Source organism: Rhinatrema bivittatum, chromosome 8, assembly GCF_901001135.1.
Source record: "Rhinatrema bivittatum chromosome 8, aRhiBiv1.1, whole genome shotgun sequence".
NCBI classification, from domain to species: domain Eukaryota; kingdom Metazoa; phylum Chordata; class Amphibia; order Gymnophiona; family Rhinatrematidae; genus Rhinatrema; species Rhinatrema bivittatum.
In genome coordinates, this window is record NC_042622.1 from 5,287,004 (window position 1) to 5,306,905 (window position 19,902).

The following is a 19,902-nucleotide window of genomic DNA, read 5'->3' on the forward strand; positions in this document are numbered from 1 at the left end:
GGTATTACTGCAGGAAAGGATGGTGATAGGGTATTGGCCCAGGGCGGGGCAGTAAGGATGGCGTGGGGACAGTAGTAATAGGGTATTACTTCAGGAAAGGATGGTGATAGAGTATTGGCACAGGGCGGGGGCAGTAAGGATGGCGTGGGGACAGTAGTTATAGGGTATTACTGCAGGAAAGGATGGTGATAGGGTATTGGCCCAGGGCGGGGCAGTAAGGATGGCGTGGGGACAGTAGTAATAGGGTATTACTGCAGGAAAGGATGGTGATAGGGTATTGGCCCAGGGCGGGGCAGTAAGGATGGCGTGGGGACAGTAGTAATAGGGTATTACTACAGGAAAGGATGGTGATAGGTTATTGGCCCAGGGCGGGGCAGTAAGGATGGCGTGGGGACTGTAGTAATAGGGTATTACTGCAGGAAAGGATGGTGATAGGGTATTGGCCCAGGGCGGGGCAGTAAGGATGGCGTGGGGACAGTAGTAATAGGGTATTACTGCAGGAAAGGATGGTGATAGGGTATTGGCCCAGGGTGGGGCAGTAAGGATGGCGTGGGGACAGTAGTAATAGGGTATTACTGCAGGAAAGGATGGTGATAGGGTATTGGCCCAGGGCGGGGCAGTAAGGATGGCGTGGGGACAGTAGTAATAGGGTATTACTGCAGGAAAGGATGGTGATAGGGTATTGGCCCAGGGCGGGGCAGTAAGGATGGCGTGGGGACAGTAGTAATAGGGTATTACTGCAGGAAAGGATGGTGATAGGGTATTGGCCCAGGGCGGGGCAGTAAGGATGGCGTGGGGACAGTAGTAATAGGGTATTACTGCAGGAAAGGATGGTGATAGGGTATTGGCCCAGGGCGGGGCAGTAAGGATGGCGTGGGGACAGTAGTAATAGGGTATTACTGCAGGAAAGGATGGTGATAGGGTATTGGCCCAGGGCGGGGCAGTAAGGATGGCGTGGGGACAGTAGTAATAGGGTATTACTGCAGGAAAGGATGGTGATAGGGTATTGGCCCAGGGCGGGGCAGTAAGGATGGCGTGGGGACAGTAGTAATAGGGTATTACTTCAGGAAAGGATGGTGATAGGTTATTGGCACAGGGCGGGGCAGTAAGGATGGCGTGGGGACAGTAGTAATAGGGTATTACTTCAGGAAAGGATGGTGATAGGGTATTGGCACAGGGCGGGGCAGTAAGGATGGCGTGGGGACAGTAGTTATAGGGTATTACTTCAGGAAAGGATGGTGATAGGGTATTGGCACAGGGCGGGGCAGTAAGGATGGCGTGGGGACAGTAGTTATAGGGTATTACTGCAGGAAAGGATGGTGATAGGGTATTGGCACAGGGCGGGGGCAGTAAGGATGGCGTGGGGACAGTAGTAATAGGGTATTACTACAGGAAAGGATGGTGATAGGGTATTGGCACAGGGCGGGGCAGTAAGGATGGCGTGGGGGACAGTAGTAATAGGGTATTACTACAGGAAAGGATGGTGATAGGGTATCGGCACAGGGCGGGGCAGTAAGGATGGCGTGGGGACAGTAGTAATAGGGTATAACTAAGGAAAGGATGGTGATAGGGTATTGGCACAGGGCGGGGCAGTAAGGATGGCATGGGGACAGTAGTAATAGGGTATTACTACAGGAAAGGATGGTGATAGGGTATTGGCACAGGGCGGGGCAGTAAGGATGGCGTGGGGACAGTAGTAATAGGGTATTACTACAGGAAAGGATGGTGATAGGGTATTGGCACAGGGCGGGGCAGTAAGGATGGCGTGGGGACAGTAGTAATAGGGTATTACTACAGGAAAGGATGGTGATAGGGTATTGGCACAGGGCGGGGCAGTAAGGATGGCGTGGGGACAGTAGTTATAGGGTATTACTGCAGGAAAGGATGGTGATAGGGTATTGGCCCAGGGCGGGGCAATAAGGATGGCGTGGGGACTGTAGTAATAGGGTATTACTACAGGAAAGGATGGTGATAGGGTATTGGCCCAGGGCGGGGCAGTAAGGATGGCGTGGGGACAGTAGTAATAGGGTATTACTACAGGAAAGGATGGTGATAGGGTATTGGCCCAGGGCGGGGCAGTAAGGATGGCGTGGGGACAGTAGTAATAGGGTATTACTGCAGGAAAGGATGGGGATAGGGTATTGGCCCAGGGCGGGGCAGTAAGGATGGCGTGGGGACAGTAGTAATAGGGTATTACTGCAGGAAAGGATGGGGATAGGGTATTGGCCCAGGGCGGGGCAGTAAGGATGGCGTGGGGACAGTAGTAATAGGGTATTACTGCAGGAAAGGATGGTGATAGGGTATTGGCCCAGGGCGGGGCAGTAAGGATGGCGTGGGGACAGTAGTAATAGGGTATTACTGCAGGAAAGGATGGTGATAGGGTATTGGCCCAGGGCGGGGCAGTAAGGATGGCGTGGGGACAGTAGTAATAGGGTATTACTGCAGGAAAGGATGGTGATAGGGTATTGGCCCAGGGCGGGGCAGTAAGGATGGCGTGGGGACAGTAGTAATAGGGTATTACTGCAGGAAAGGATGGTGATAGGGTATTGGCCCAGGGCGGGGCAGTAAGGATAGCGTGGGGACAGTAGTAATAGGGTATTACTTCAGGAAAGGATGGTGATAGGTTATTGGCACAGGGCGGGGCAGTAAGGATGGCGTGGGGACAGTAGTAATAGGGTATTACTTCAGGAAAGGATGGTGATAGGGTATTGGCACAGGGCGGGGCAGTAAGGATGGCGTGGGGACAGTAGTTATAGGGTATTACTTCAGGAAAGGATGGTGATAGGGTATTGGCACAGGGCGGGGCAGTAAGGATGGCGTGGGGACAGTAGTTATAGGGTATTACTGCAGGAAAGGATGGTGATAGGGTATTGGCACAGGGCGGGGCAGTAAGGATGGCGTGGGGACAGTAGTAATAGGGTATTACTACAGGAAAGGATGGTGATAGGGTATTGGCACAGGGCGGGGCAGTAAGGATGGCGTGGGGACAGTAGTAATAGGGTATTACTACAGGAAAGGATGGTGATAGGGTATCGGCACAGGGCGGGGCAGTAAGGATGGCGTGGGGACAGTAGTAATAGGGTATAACTAAGGAAAGGATGGTGATAGGGTATTGGCACAGGGCGGGGCAGTAAGGATGGCGTGGGGACAGTAGTAATAGGGTATTACTACAGGAAAGGATGGTGATAGGGTATTGGCACAGGGCGGGGCAGTAAGGATGGCGTGGGGACAGTAGTAATAGGGTATTACTACAGGAAAGGATGGTGATAGGGTATTGGCACAGGGCGGGGCAGTAAGGATGGCGTGGGGACAGTAGTAATAGGGTATTACTACAGGAAAGGATGGTGATAGGGTATTGGCACAGGGCGGGGCAGTAAGGATGGCGTGGGGACAGTAGTTATAGGGTATTACTGCAGGAAAGGATGGTGATAGGGTATTGGCCCAGGGCGGGGCAGTAAGGATGGCGTGGGGACAGTAGTAATAGGGTATTACTACAGGAAAGGATGGTGATAGGGTATTGGCCCAGGGCGGGGCAGTAAGGATGGCGTGGGGACAGTAGTAATAGGGTATTACTACAGGAAAGGATGGTGATAGGGTATTGGCCCAGGGCGGGGCAGTAAGGATGGCGTGGGGACAGTAGTAATAGGGTATTACTGCAGGAAAGGATGGTGATAGGGTATTGGCCCAGGGCGGGGCAGTAAGGATGGCGTGGGGACAGTAGTAATAGGGTATTACTGCAGGAAAGGATGGGGATAGGGTATTGGCCCAGGGCGGGGCAGTAAGGATGGCGTGGGGACAGTAGTAATAGGGTATTACTGCAGGAAAGGATGGGGATAGGGTATTGGCCCAGGGCGGGGCAGTAAGGATGGCGTGGGGACAGTAGTAATAGGGTATTACTGCAGGAAAGGATGGTGATAGGGTATTGGCCCAGGGCGGGGCAGTAAGGATGGCGTGGGGACAGTAGTAATAGGGTATTACTGCAGGAAAGGATGGTGATAGGGTATTGGCCCAGGGCGGGGCAGTAAGGATGGCGTGGGGACAGTAGTAATAGGGTATTACTGCAGGAAAGGATGGTGATAGGGTATTGGCCCAGGGCGGGGCAGTAGTAAGGATGGCGTGGGGACAGTAGTAATAGGGTATTACTGCAGGAAAGGATGGTGATAGGGTATTGGCCCAGGGCGGGGCAGTAAGGATGGCGTGGGGACAGTAGTAATAGGGTATTACTGCAGGAAAGGATGGTGATAGGGTATTGGCCCAGGGCGGGGCAGTAAGGATGGCGTGGGGACAGTAGTAATAGGGTATTACTGCAGGAAAGGATGGTGATAGGGTATTGGCCCAGGGCGGGGCAGTAAGGATGGCGTGGGGACAGTAGTAATAGGGTATTACTGCAGGAAAGGATGGTGATAGGGTATTGGCCCAGGGCGGGGCAGTAAGGATGGCGTGGGGACAGTAGTAATAGGGTATTACTGCAGGAAAGGATGGTGATAGGGTATTGGCCCAGGGCGGGGCAGTAAGGACGGCGTGGGGACAGTAGTAATAGGGTATTACTGCAGGAAAGGATGGTGATAGGGTATTGGCCCAGGGCGGGGCAGTAAGGACGGCGTGGGGACAGTAGTAATAGGGTGTTACTGCAGGAAAGGATGGTGATAGGGTATTGGCCCAGGGCGGGGCAGTAAGGACGGCGTGGGGACTGTAGTAATAGGGTATTACTGCAGGAAAGGATGGTGATAGGGTATTGGCCCAGGGCGGGGCAGTAAGGACGGCGTGGGGACAGTAGTAATAGGGTATTACTGCAGGAAAGGATGGTGATAGGGTATTGGCCCAGGGCGGGGCAGTAAGGACGGCGTGGGGACAGTAGTAATAGGGTATTACTGCAGGAAAGGATGGTGATAGGGTATTGGCCCAGGGCGGGGCAGTAAGGACGGCGTGGGGACAGTAGTAATAGGGTATTACTGCAGGAAAGGATGGTGATAGGGTATTGGCCCAGGGCGGGGCAGTAAGGACGGCGTGGGGACAGTAGTAATAGGGTATTACTGCAGGAAAGGATGGTGATAGGGTATTGGCCCAGGGCGGGGCAGTAAGGACGGCGTGGGGACAGTAGTAATAGGGTATTACTGCAGGAAAGGATGGTGATAGGGTATTGGCCCAGGGCGGGGCAGTAAGGACGGCGTGGGGACAGTAGTAATAGGGTATTACTGCAGGAAAGGATGGTGATAGGGGTATTGGCCCAGGGCGGGGCAGTAAGGACGGCGTGGGGACAGTAGTAATAGGGTATTACTGCAGGAAAGGATGGTGATAGGGTATTGGCCCAGGGCGGGGCAGTAAGGACGGCGTGGGGACAGTAGTAATAGGGTATTACTGCAGGAAAGGATGGTGATAGGGTATTGGCCCAGGGCGGGGCAGTAAGGACGGCGTGGGGACAGTAGTAATAGGGTATTACTGCAGGAAAGGATGGTGATAGGGTATTGGCCCAGGGCGGGGCAGTAAGGACGGCGTGGGGACAGTAGTAATAGGGTATTACTGCAGGAAAGGATGGTGATAGGGTATTGGCCCAGGGCGGGGCAGTAAGGACGGCGTGGGGACAGTAGTAATAGGGTATTACTGCAGGAAAGGATGGTGATAGGGTATTGGCCCAGGGCGGGGCAGTAAGGACGGCGTGGGGACAGTAGTAATAGGGTATTACTGCAGGAAAGGATGGTGATAGGGTATTGGCCCAGGGCGGGGCAGTAAGGACGGCGTGGGGACAGTAGTAATAGGGTATTACTGCAGGAAAGGATGGTGATAGGGTATTGGCCCAGGGCGGGGCAGTAAGGACGGCGGGGGGGACAGTAGTAATAGGGTATTACTGCAGGAAAGGATGGTGATAGGTTATTGGCCCAGGGCGGGGCAGTAAGGACGGCGTGGGGACAGTAGTAATAGGGTATTACTGCAGGAAAGGATGGTGATAGGGTATTGGCCCAGGGGCGGGGCAGTAAGGACGGCGTGGGGACAGTAGTAATAGGGTATTACTGCAGGAAAGGATGGTGATAGGGTATTGGCCCAGGGCGGGGCAGTAAGGACGGCGTGGGGACAGTAGTAATAGGGTATTACTGCAGGAAAGGATGGTGATAGGGTATTGGCCCAGGGCGGGGGCAGTAAGGACGGCGTGGGGACAGTAGTAATAGGGTATTACTGCAGGAAAGGATGGTGATAGGGTATTGGCCCAGGGCGGGGCAGTAAGGACGGCGTGGGGACAGTAGTAATAGGGTATTACTGCAGGAAAGGATGGTGATAGGGTATTGGCCCAGGGCGGGGCAGTAAGGACGGCGTGGGGACAGTAGTAATAGGGTATTACTGCAGGAAAGTATGGTGATAGGGTATTGGCCCAGGGCGGGGCAGTAAGGACGGCGTGGGGACAGTAGTAAAAGGGTATTACTGCAGGAAAGGATGGTGATAGGGTATTGGCCCAGGGCGGGGCAGTAAGGACGGCGTGGGGACAGTAGTAATAGGGTATTACTGCAGGAAAGGATGGTGATAGGGTATTGGCCCAGGGCGGGGCAGTAAGGACGGCGTGGGGACAGTAGTAATAGGGTATTACTGCAGGAAAGGATGGTGATAGGTTATTGGCCCAGGGCGGGGCAGTAAGGACGGCGTGGGGACAGTAGTAATAGGGTAATACTGCAGGAAAGGATGGTGATAGGGTATTGGCCCAGGGCGGGGCAGTAAGGACGGCCTGGGGACAGTAGTAATAGGGTATTACTGCAGGAAAGGATGGTGATAGGGTATTAGCCCAGGGCGGGGCAGTAAGGATGGCATGGGGACAGTAGTAATAGGGTATTACTGCAGGAAAGGATGGTGACAGGGTATTGGCCCAGGGCGGGGCAGTAAGGATGGCGTGGGGACAGTAGTAATAGGGTATTACTGCAGGAAAGGATGGTGACAGGGTATTGGCCCAGGGCGGGGCAGTAAGGATGGCGTGGGGACAGTAGTAATAGGGTATTACTGCAGGAAAGGATGGTGATAGGGTATTGGCCCAGGGCGGGGCAGTAAGGATGGCGTGGGGACAGTAGTAATAGGGTATTACTGCAGGAAAGGATGGTGATAGGGTATTGGCCCAGGGCGGGGCAGTAAGGATGGCGTGGGGACAGTAGTAATAGGGTATTACTACAGGAAAGGATGGTGATAGGGTATTGGCCCAGGGCGGGGCAGTAAGGATGGCGTGGGGACAGTAGTAATAGGGTATTACTGCAGGAAAGGATGGTGATAGGGTATTGGCCCAGGGCGGGGCAGTAAGGATGGCGTGGGGACAGTAGTAATAGGGTATTACTGCAGGAAAGGATGGTGATAGGGTATTGGCCCAGGGCGGGGCAGTAAGGATGGCGTGGGGACAGTAGTAATAGGGTATTACTGCAGGAAAGGATGGTGATAGGGTATTGGCCCAGGGCGGGGCAGTAAGGATGGCGTGGGGACAGTAGTAATAGGGTATTACTGCAGGAAAGGATGGTGATAGGGTATTGGCCCAGGGCGGGGCAGTAAGGATGGCGTGGGGACAGTAGTAATAGGGTATTACTGCAGGAAAGGATGGTGATAGGGTATTGGCCCAGGGCGGGGCAGTAAGGATGGCGTGGGGACAGTAGTAATAGGGTATTACTTCAGGAAAGGATGGTGATAGGGTATTGGCCCAGGGCGGGGCAGTAAGGATGGCGTGGGGACAGTAGTAATAGGGTATTACTTCAGGAAAGGATGGTGATAGGGTATTGGCCCAGGGCGGGGCAGTAAGGATGGCGTGGGGACAGTAGTTATAGGGTATTACTGCAGGAAAGGATGGTGATAGGGTATTGGCCCAGGGCGGGGCAGTAAGGATGGCGTGGGGACAGTAGTAATAGGGTATTACTGCAGGAAAGGATGGTGGTAGGGTATTGGCCCAGGGCGGGGCAGTAAGGATGGCGTGGGGACAGTAGTAATAGGGTATTACTGCAGGAAAGGATGGTGATAGGGTATTGGCCCAGGGCGGGGCAGTAAGGATGGCGTGGGGACAGTAGTAATAGGGTATTACTGCAGGAAAGGATGGTGATAGGGTATTGGCCCAGGGCGGGGCAGTAAGGATGGCGTGGGGACAGTAGTAATAGGGTATTACTGCAGGAAAGGATGGTGATAGGGTATTGGCCCAGGGCGGGGCCAGTAAGGATGGCGTGGGGACAGTAGTAATAGGGTATTACTGCAGGAAAGGATGGTGATAGGTTATTGGCCCAGGGCGGGGCAGTAAGGATGGCGTGGGGACTGTAGTAATAGGGTATTACTGCAGGAAAGGATGGTGATAGGGTATTGGCCCAGGGCGGGGCAGTAAGGATGGCGTGGGGACATTAGTAATAGGGTATTACTGCAGGAAAGGATGGTGATAGGGTATTGGCCCAGGGCGGGGCAGTAAGGATGGCGTGGGGACATTAGTAATAGGGTATTACTGCAGGAAAGGATGGTGATAGGGTATTGGCCCAGGGCGGGGCAGTAAGGATGGCGTGGGGACATTAGTAATAGGGTATTACTGCAGGAAAGGATGGTGATAGGGTATTGGCCCAGGGCGGGGCAGTAAGGATGGCGTGGGGACAGTAGTAATAGGGTATTACTGCAGGAAAGGATGGTGATAGGGTATTGGCCCAGGGCGGGGCAGTAAGGATGGCGTGGGGACAGTAGTAATAGGGTATTACTGCAGGAAAGGATGGTGATAGGGTATTGGCCCAGGGCGGGGCAGTAAGGGTGGCGTGGGGACAGTAGTAATAGGGTATTACTGCAGGAAAGGATGGTGATAGGGTATTGGCCCAGGGCGGGGCAGTAAGGGTGGCGTGGGGACAGTAGTAATAGGGTATTACTGCAGGAAAGGATGGTGATAGGGTATTGGCCCAGGGCGGGGCAGTAAGGATGGGGTGCCAGGGGAAGGAATGGTGATGGGGTAACACAGGCACTGGTGGCAATTGGGGTTGGCAGAGCTGGAATGATATGGACAGTGGCTGCAGTGGAGGGCGTTATGGGCGGGGAGAGTCTGTGCACCCGCACAGGGCGCCCTGCATGAGGACGAGCACTGCCATGCTAGTGCCCCCTCTCTATGCCCTTCCACATCACGGAGGCAGAGGTGGTCGAGGGGATATTGGTGCTGCAGAAAGGGAGGGGAATATTGTGAAGGAGCAAGAGAAAGGGGGATGTGCTGGAGCCACTACCACTGCTAATTGAGAGAGCGCCCAGAGCTGCCACCAAGAAAACACTGGTGGGTAGGGCAATCATTTCAGGTTGTGCACATGGCCCCTGTTAGCCTGGAGCAAGCCCGGGGATGGAAATGGGGGATTTGCACAGGGTGGGACACTAGAGCAGTAATGGTAATGGGGGTGTTGCCCCTGGGTGGGGCAGTAGGGACAGGAATGATAATGGGGTATTAGCACAGGGGCAGTAGGGGCAGGAATGGTAATGGGGTATTTGCACAGGGTGGGGCAGTAGGGACAGGAAAGGTAATGGGATATTAGCACAGGGTGGGCAGTAGGGGCAGGAATGATAATGGGGTATTAGCACAATATGGAGAGGTAGGGGTAGGAACGGTAATAGCGTGTTTTCACAGTGGGGGGTAGTAGGGGCAGGAAAGGTAATGGGGTATTAGCAAAGTATGGAGAGGTAGGGGCAGGAATGGTACTGGGATGTTTCCACAGGGTGGGATGGTAGGGGCAGGAATGATAATGGGATGTTGGCACAGGGTGGGGCATTAGGGGCAGGAATGGTAATAGGGTATTAGTTCAGGGTGGGGCAGTAGGGGCAGGAATGGTAATAGTAATTCATACAGGGTGGGGCAGTAGGGGCAGGAACAGTAATGGGGTGATAGCATAGGAAGTATCAGTATGAACAGGGATGGTAATGGGGTATTGGCACAGGGTGGATTGGGAGGGGCAGGAATATAATGGGGTATTAGCACAGTATGGAGAGGTAGGGGCAGGAACAGTAATGGGGTGATAGCACAGGAAGGGGCAGTAGGGGCAGGAATGGTAATGGGATATTGGCACAGGGTGGATTGGGAGGGGCTGTTGGCATAGGATAGGGCAGCTCAGGCAGGATAAGAATTGGGTTAATTATTGTTTTGTTTCTGCAGACGTCCAATGAAATACACTTTGTGTAGTGATAACCACGGAATAAATCCCCCCACCCCTGAACAGTACCTCACCCCCCTCCAACAGAAAGAAGTTTGTATCCGGCACCTGAAGGCACGATTGAAGGAAGCCATGGATCACCTGCAAGACAGGTGAGAGGCTGAGGGGGGAAGAGAATTTCTCCTGAGCTTCTAAGAGTAAAGGTAATGCTTTCCCTGCCGTGTTACCTCCAACTTCTGCAAAACCAAAACCAATCCTCAGCGCCCCATGCTGCCACCCACCCCCCCACACCTACCCCTGCTCTCAACAACCCTCAGACCTCCCACACCCCATTCATCCCTCTCCTGTGAACCCCAACTCTCATCACCCCCATCACCCTCCTGTGAATCCTCACCCTCATTAGCACCCTCATACCTCACTCTCCCTGTCACCCTCCTGTGAATCCTCACCCTCATTAGCACCCTCATACCTCACTCTCCCCGTCACCCTCCTGTGACTCCTCACCCTCATACTTCACTCTCCCCGTCACCCTCCTGTGAATCCTCACCCTCATTAGCACCCTCATACCTCACTCTCCCCGTCACCCTCCTGTGAATCCTCACCCTCATTAGCACCCTCATACCTCACTCTCCCTGTCACCCTCCTGTGAATCCTCACCCTCATTAGCACCCTCATACCTCACTCTCCCCGTCACCCTCCTGTGACTCCTCACCCTCATACCTCACTCTCCCCGTCACCCTCCTGTGAATCCTCACCCTCATTAGCACCCTCATACCTCACTCTCCCCGTCAGCCTCCTGTGAATCCTCACCCTCATTAGCACCCTCATACCTCACTCTCCCCATCACCCTCCTGTGACTCCTCACCCTCATTAGCACCCTCATACCTCACTCTCCCCGTCACCTTCCTGTGACTCCTCACCCTCATTAGCATCCCTCATACCTCACTCTCCCCGTCACCCTCCTGTGAATCCTCACCCTCATTAGCACCCTCATACCTCACTCTCCCTGTCACCCTCCTGTGAATCCTCACCCTCATTAGCACCCTCATACCTCACTCTCCCCGTCACCCTCCTGTGACTCCTCACCCTCATACCTCACTCTCCCCGTCACCCTCCTGTGACTCCTCACCCTCATTAGCACCCCTCATACCTCACTCTCCCCGTCAGCCTCCTGTGAATCCTCACCCTCATTAGCACCCTCATACCTCACTCTCCCCATCACCCTCCTGTGACTCCTCACCCTCATTAGCACCCTCATACCTCACTCTCCCCGTCACCTTCCTGTGACTCCTCACCCTCATTAGCATCCCTCATACCTCACTCTCCCCGTCACCTTCCTGTGAATCCTCACCCTCATTAGCACCCGCATACCTCACTCTCCCCGTCACCCTCCTGTGACTCCTCACCCTCATTAGCATCCCTCATACCTCACTCTCCCTGTCACCTTCCTGTGAATCCTCACCCTCATTAGCACCCGCATACCTCACTCTCCCCGTCACCCTCCTGTGAATCCTCACTCTCATTAGCAGCCCTCATACCTCACTCTCCCCGTCACCCTCCTGTGAATCCTCACCCTCATTAGCACCCCTCATACCTCACTCTGCCTGTCACCTTCCTATGAATCCTCACTCTCATTAGCACCCTCATACCTCACTCTGCCTGTGACTCCTCACCCTCATTAGCATCCCTCATACCTCACTCTCCCCGTCACCCTCCTGTGAATCCTCACCCTCATTAGCACCCCTCATACCTCACTCTGCCTGTCACCTTCCTATGAATCCTCACTCTCATTAGTACCCTCATACCTCACTCTGCCTGTCACCCTCCTGTGACTCCTCACCCTCATTAGCACCCTCATACCTCACTCTCCCCGTCACCCTCCTGTGAATCCTCACCCTCATTAGCACCCTCATACCTCACTCTCCCCGTCACCCTCCTGTGAATCCTTACTCTCATTAGCACCCTCATACCTCACTCTCCCTGTCACCCTCCTGTGAATCCTCACCCTCATTAGCACCCTCATACCTCACTCTCCCTGTCACCCTCCTGTGACTCCTCACCCTCATTAGCACCCGCATACCTCACTCTCCCCGTCACCCTCCTGTGAATCCTCACCCTCATTAGCACCCTCATACCTCACTCTCCCCGTCACCCTCCTGTGAATCCTCACCCTCATTAGCACCCTCATACCTCACTCTCCCCGTCACCCTCCTGTGAATCCTCACCCTCATTAGCACCTTCATACCTCACTCTCCCCGTCACCCTCCTGTGAATCCTCACCCTCATTAGCACCCTCATACCTCACTCTCCCCGTCACCCTCCTGTGAATCCTCACCCTCATTAGCACCCTCATACCTCACTCTCCCCGTCACCCTCCTGTGAATCCTCACTCTCATTAGCACCCTCATACCTCACACTCCCCGTTACCCTCCTGTGAATCCTCACCCTCATTAGCACCCTCATACCTCACTCTCCCCGTCACCCTCCTGTGAATCCTCACCGTCATTAGCACCCTCATACCTCACTCTCCCTGTCACCCTCCTGTGAATCCTCACCCTCATTAGCACCCTCATACCTCACTATCCCTGTCACCCTCCTGTGAATCCTCACTCTCATTAGCACCCTCATACCTCACTCTCCCTGTCACCCTCCTGTGAATCCTCACCCTCATTAGCACCCTCATACCTCACTCTCCCCGTCACCCTCCTGTGAATCCTCACCCTCATTAGCAGCCCTCATACCTCACTCTCCCTGTCACCCTCCTATGAATCCTCACTCTCATTAACACCCTCATACCTCACTCTGCCTGTCACCCTCTTGTGAATCCTCACTCTCATTAGCACCCTCATACCTCACTCTCCCCGTCACCCTCCTGTGAATCCTCACCCTCATTAGCACCCTCATACCTCACTCTCCCCGTCACCCTCCTGTGAATCCTCACCGTCATTAGCACCCTCATACCTCACTCTCCCCGTCACCCTCCTGTGAATCCTCACCCTCATTAGCACCCTCATACCTCACTCTGCCTGTCACCCTCCTGTGAATCCTCACCCTCATTAGCACCCTCATACCTCACTCTCCCCGTCACCCTCCGGTGAATCCTCACCCTTATTAGCACCCTCATACCTCACTCTCCCCGTCACCCTCCTGTGAATCCTCACCCTCATTAGCACCCTCATACCTCACTCTCCCCGTCACTCTCCTGTGAATCCTCACCCTCATTAGCACCCTCATACCTCACTCTCCCTGTCACCCTCCTGTGAATCCTCACCCTCATTAGCACCCCTCATACCTCACTCTCCCCGTCACCCTCCTGTGAATCCTCACCCTCATTAGCACCCTCATACCTCACTCTCCCCGTCACTCTCCTGTGAATCCTCACTCTCATTAGCACCCTCATACCTCACTCTGCCTGTCACCCTTCCTATGAATCCTCACTCTCATTAGCACCCTCATACCTCACTCTGCCTGTCACCCTCCTGTGACTCCTCACCCTCATTAGCACCCTCATACCTCACTCTCCCCGTCACCCTCCTGTGAATCCTCACCCTCATTAGCACCCTCATACCTCACTCTCCCCGTCACCCTCCTGTGACTCCTCACCCTCATTAGCACCCTCATACCTCACTCTCCCTGTCACCCTCCTGTGAATCCTCACCCTCATACCTCACTCTCCCCGTCACCCTCCTGTGAATCCTCACCCTCATTAGCACCCTCATACCTCACTCTCCCCTTCACCCTCCTGTGAATCCTCACCCTCATACCTCACTCTGCCTGTCACCTTCCTGTGACTCCTCACCCTCATTAGCACCCTCATACCTCACTCTCCCCTGTCACCCTCCTGTGAATCCTCACCCTCATTAGCACCCCTCATACCTCACTCTCCCTGTCACCCTCCTGTGAATCCTCACCCTCATTAGCACCCTCATACCTCACTCTCCCCGTCACCCTCCTGTGAATCCTCACTCTCATTAGCACCCTCATACCTCACTCTCCCTGTCACCCTCCTGTGAATCCTCACCCTCATTAGCACCCCTCATACCTCACTCTCCCCGTCACCCTCCTGTGAATCCTCACCCTCATTAGCACCCCTCATACCTCACTCTCCCCGTCACCCTCCTGTGAATCCTCACCCTCATTAGCACCCTCATACCTCACTCTCCCCGTCACCCTCCTGTGAATCCTCACCCTCATTAGCACCCTCATACCTCACTCTGCCCGTCACCCTCCTGTGACTCCTCACCCTCATTAGCAGCCCTCATACCTCACTCTCCCCGTCACCTTCCTGTGACTCCTCACTCTCATTAGCACCCTCATACCTCACTCTCCCCGTCACCCTCCTGTGAATCCTCACCCTCATTAGCAGCCCTCATACCTCACTCTCCCCGTCACCCTCCTGTGAATCCTCACCCTCATTAGCACCCTCATACCTCACTCTCCCGTCACCCTCCTGTGACTCCTCACCCTCATTAGCACCCTCATACCTCACTCTCCCCGTCACCCTCCTGTGAATGCTCACTCTCATTAACACCCTGATACCTCACTCTCCCCGTCACCCTCCTGTGAATCCTCACCCTCATTAGCACCCTCATACCTCACTCTCCCCGTCACCCTCCTTTGAATCCTCACCCTCATTAGCACCCTCATACCTCACTCTCCCCGTCACCCTCCTGTGAATCCTCACCCTCATTAGCACCCTCATACCTCACTCTCCCCGTCACCCTCCTGTGAATCCTCACCCTCATTAGCACCCTCATACCTCACTCTCCCCGTCACCCTCCTGTGAATCCTCACCCTCATTAGCACCCTCATACCTCACTCTGCCCGTCACCCTCCTGTGAATCCTCACCCTCATTAGCACCCTCATACCTCACTCTCCCCGTCACCCTCCTGTGAATCCTCACTCTCATTAGCACCCTCATACCTCACTCTCCCCGTCACCCTCCTGTGAATCCTCACCCTCGTTAGCACCCTCATACCTCACTCTCCCCGTCACCCTCCTGTGAATCCTCACCCTCGTTAGCACCCTCATACCTCACTCTCCCCGTCACCCTCCTGTGACTCCTCACCCTCATTAGCACCCTCATACCTCACTCTCCCTGTCACCCTCCTGTGAATCCTCACCCTCATACCTCACTCTCCCCGTCACCCTCCTGTGAATCCTCACCCTCATTAGCACCCTTCATATCTCACTCTCCCCTTCACCCTCCTGTGAATCCTCACCCTCATACCTCACTCTGCCTGTCACCTTCCTGTGACTCCTCACCCTCATTAGCACCCTCATACCTCACTCTCCCTGTCACCCTCCTGTGAATCCTCACCCTCATTAGCACCCCTCATACCTCACTCTCCCTGTCACCCTCCTGTGAATCCTCACCCTCATTAACACCCTCATACCTCACTCTCCCCGTCACCCTCCTGTGAATCCTCACTCTCATTAGCACCCTCATACCTCACTCTCCCTGTCACCCTCCTGTGAATCCTCACCCTCATTAGCACCCCTCATACCTCACTCTCCCTGTCACCCTCCTGTGAATCCTCACCCTCATTAGCACCCCTCATACCTCACTCTCCCCGTCACCCTCCTGTGAATCCTCACCCTCATTAGCACCCTCATACCTCACTCTCCCCATCACCCTCCTGTGAATCCTCACCCTCATTAGCACCCTCATACCTCACTCTCCCTGTCACCCTCCTGTGAATCCTCACCCTCATTAGCACCCTTTCATATCTCACTCTCCCCGTCACCCCTCTGTGAATCCTCTACTCTCATTTAGCACCCCTCATACCTGTCCACTCTGCCCTGTCACTCCTCCTGTGACTCCTCACCCTCATTAGCACCCTTCATTACCTCACTCTGCCCCATGTCACCCTCCTGTGAATCCTCACCCCTCATTAGCACCCCTCATACCTCACTCTCCCTGTCACCCTCCTGTGAATCCTCACCCTCATTAGCACCCGCATACCTCACTCTCCCCGTCACCCTCCTGTGACTCCTCACCCTCATTAGCACCCTCATACCTCACTCTCCCCGTCACCCTCCTGTGAATCCTCACTCTCATTAGCACCCCTCATACCTCACTCTGCCCGTCACCCTCCTGTGACTCCTCACCCTCATTAGCAGCCCTCATACCTCACTCTCCCCGTCACCTTCCTGTGACTCCTCACTCTCATTAGCACCCTCATACCTCACTCTCCCCGTCACCCTCCTGTGAATCCTCACCCTCATTAGCAGCCCTCATACCTCACTCTCCCCGTCACCCTCCTGTGAATCCTCACCCTCATTAGCACCCTCATACCTCACTCTCCCCGTCACCCTCCTGTGAATCCTCACCCTCATTAGCAGCCCTCATACCTCACTCTCCCCGTCACCCTCCTGTGAATGCTCACTCTCATTAACACCCTCATACCTCACTCTCCCCGTCACCCTCCTGTGAATCCTCACCCTCATTAGCACCCTCATACCTCACTCTCCCCGTCACCCTCCTGTGAATCCTCACCCTCATTAGCACCCTCATACCTCACTCTCCCCGTCACCCGCCTGTGAATCCTCACCCTCATTAGCACCCTCATACCTCACTCTCCCCGTCACCCTCCTGTGAATCCTCACCCTCATTAGCACCCTCATACCTCACTCTCCCCGTCACCCTCCTGTGAATCCTCACCCTCATTAGCACCCTCATACCTCACTCTGCCTGTCACCCTCCTGTGAATCCTCACCCTCATTAGCACTCTCATACCTCACTCTCCCTGTCACCCTCCTCTGACTCCTCAGGACTGCTAGTCACTATGTTCTTCCTCTTGCACCCTCTCATAGAGCCTGATTCTCAGCCCCTGCTCTCCACTGCTGTTTATATCTCTGGCATGCTTGAAATCTAAGCAACCATGGATGGAGGAGGCAGGGGTGTGATGACATTAAGTGAAAGGAAGAGCCTGTGGTGAGGCAGTGGATGTGGGAGTTGTTAAAACTAGAAGTGTGAACCTGCCGGCTGAGTGTAATCAGCACTCTACCCACCTTGCTCCAAGTTTTACCTGTAGAGCTCCCACTAAGCCTTTGACAGTACAGGGACAAGGTTGAAAAATAAAAAATGCAGGAGCAACCTAGGAAAAAGTGAGCAACTGCTCATTGTATGTGGGACGAGGGCTGCTGCCACCCTCTGCCCTGTATGAACTCAAGTCACTGCCGGCATCAGCGCTAAGAAAGCCTCTGACCTGTGATTGTCTGTCTGCAGGGACCTGGAGATTGACGAGCTGAGGAGCCAGTTGTCTCGTATGCAGGAGGACTGGATTGAAGAGGAGTGTCACCGTGTGGAGGCTCAGCTGGCACTGAAGGAGGCCCGCAAGGAGATCAAACAGCTGAAGCAGGTCATTGACACTGTGAAGAGCAATCTTCCGGAGAAGGACTCCGGCATCCAGAAATACTTTGTGGACATAAACATTCAGAACAGGAAGCTGGAGACGCTCCTGCACAGCATGGAGATAGCCCAGGATGGCAGCGTGAGGGAGGAGGGAGCGGCAGAGTCGGCAGGGGGCTCCCCAGCCCGCTCGCTCACCCGCAGCTCCACCTACACCAAACTCAGCGAGCAGCGCAGCACCGCCGACTCCCAGAGTGCCTCTGCGGAGGACACGGCCGACAGTGGCTTCGTGGCTGCGGACGAGACTTTAAACCAGACAGACTTCTTGGCTCAGGGCGGGGTGCTGAAGCTGGGGGTGGAGTGCTGCCTGGAGGACGGGTCCCTTCAGGGCCCCCTGTGCGAGAAGCTGCTGGGGGCCGGGCCCCCAAGCTGTGCCGAGGTTGCAGTGCAGGCCAGCTGCATGGCAGAGCAGGCAGTGCAGACGGAGTGCGTGCAGTACCACCCCAACCTGTGCAGCATCCTGGAGAGGGTGCAGGCCTCTGTCCTGGGCAGCCCCACCTCCATGTGGCTATCAGAAATGGAGGATATGAGCCCGACCAGTGACCTCAGGGCAGCAAAGGAGCTGCTTTCCCTCGACGCCGGGACTGTAGAGGTAGGTGAGCAAGCCCCATCGGGCACCTCTAGGAGTCACCCCGACACCCTTTGGCTGTCTGCCGCCAGCGCGCCCCCATCAGACAGTGCCACGTATACTGTGGAGGAGGAGGAGGAGAGTGCCGAGCCCAGCCTCGAGGCTGCCACCGCAGCACCAAAGAGCTACTGGAGCCGACATTTCATCGTGGACCTGTTGGCAGTGGTGGTGCCAGTGGTACCCACGGTGGCCTGGCTGTGCCGCAGTCAGCGCAGGCAGGACCAACCCATCTACAACATTAGCTCTCTGCTGCGCGGCTGCTGCACGGTGGCTCTGCACTCTATCCGCAGGATCAGCTGCCGCAGCACCCAGCCCTGACGCATCCCTGCACGCTGGCCTGACCATGAACTGCAAACGTCACACGTGGGGTGCGGTGCAATCCTTCTGACCTCTGAGCCGGCGGCTGTGGGAGATACTGGGATTACTGACGGTGGCCTTGGAGGCTTGCAGGGAGAGGGGGCTGTCTGTGCCTGTGCGTGTGTGTCTGTGCGTGTCTGTGCCTGTGCGTGTGCCTGTGCGTGTCTGTGCCTGTGCGTGTGTGTGTGCCTGTGCGTGTGTGTGTCTGTGTGTGTGTGTCTGTGTGTGTCTGTGCGTGTGTCTGCGGGGGGGAGGCTGTGTGACTTCACTCTTGTTGCTTCTCTGTCTTGGCACTAGTTACCTTTCCCCTGTGACCTGACTTTGCTTCTGTGCAGGAGAGGGGGGGGGGGGGTCCCCTGGGCTCACGCCTCTCATCCGAGGTGGAGTCTGTGATTTTTAGTACCTGTGACGCAAAGCTGAGTGGGTGGAAGTAAGGAAGCTATGAAAATCTGCCTCCCCCAACTCTTAGAGCCTGTCCTCAGCCCCCTCCGAGAAATTACACATAATGATGTGACCTGAATCTATGCAAAGGAAGCGGCTTACCCTTCAAAGCTTGGGGTTCAGAGCATGATTTCCTGTGCCGCAGCCCCTCCCCTGGCAGCCTGTGTGCAGCCCTAGAATCAGGGCCGGTGTGCGTGCAGGGGTTTGCAGCTGGAATCACAGAAACAGCTGGGGAGGCGTGAGAGGTTGTGCTCTGGCACGACAGCACGGCGACGTCGTGAAAGGAACGAGGTGCCCGGGACACACTCCTCCTACCAGAGGACACAGCTGGGGACTTTGCACATGTACAATAGATTAGCCAAACTTTGCCTAATGAAAAATATTATATTTGGAAAAGAAATGCTAATATAAATAAATAGAGATATTATATATATATATATATATAAAGTATATTTTGTCAGCTCTGGAGCTGTCAGCCTGTGCACTTCTCATTGCTTTCTACATCTGTGCCGCTGAGTGTAATAAAATGTGTCACTGCTCTGTGTGTGTCCCCTTTCCTCTGCACAGACTGGCGCTGCTTGCTGCAGGACAGACCCAGGCCTCCAACCAGGAACCAGGACAAACTGACAGGCCGATACGGTAAAAATCGCGGGAGAGCGCCTGCTCTCCTGTGCACGCGATGCAGTAAATTAGTGTCCCTAGCTCCTCTTTTCGGACAGGAGCGGCGGCTGTCAGCGGGTTTGACAGCCGATGCTCAATTTTGCCGGCGTCGGTTCTCAAACCCGCTGACAGCCACGGGCTCGGAAACCGGACCCCGGCAAAATTGAGTGTCCGGTTTTCAACCCGCGAGCCTATTTCAAATTTTTTTTTTTTAACTTTCGGGACCTCCGAAAGTTAAAAGTCAGAGGGTGCACAGAAAAGCAGTTTTTACTGCTTTTCTGTGCACTTCCCCGGCGTC

General features: G+C 54.8%; 1 protein-coding gene across 1 annotated transcript in view; it reads left to right on the forward strand.

Annotated features, from left to right (window-relative positions):
* Positions 1–19,336, forward strand: part of SNPH (syntaphilin) — a 43,917-nt gene extending 24,581 nt beyond the window's left edge. Inside the window, exons 3-4 of the mRNA XM_029612773.1 lie at positions 10,106–10,255; positions 17,336–19,336. Of these exons, the coding sequence (XP_029468633.1) occupies positions 10,106–10,255; positions 17,336–18,464 (1,279 nt within the window). The 3' untranslated portion in view covers positions 18,465–19,336. The remainder of the gene's footprint in view (positions 1–10,105; positions 10,256–17,335) is intronic.
* Positions 19,337–19,902: the final 566 nt, after the last annotated feature.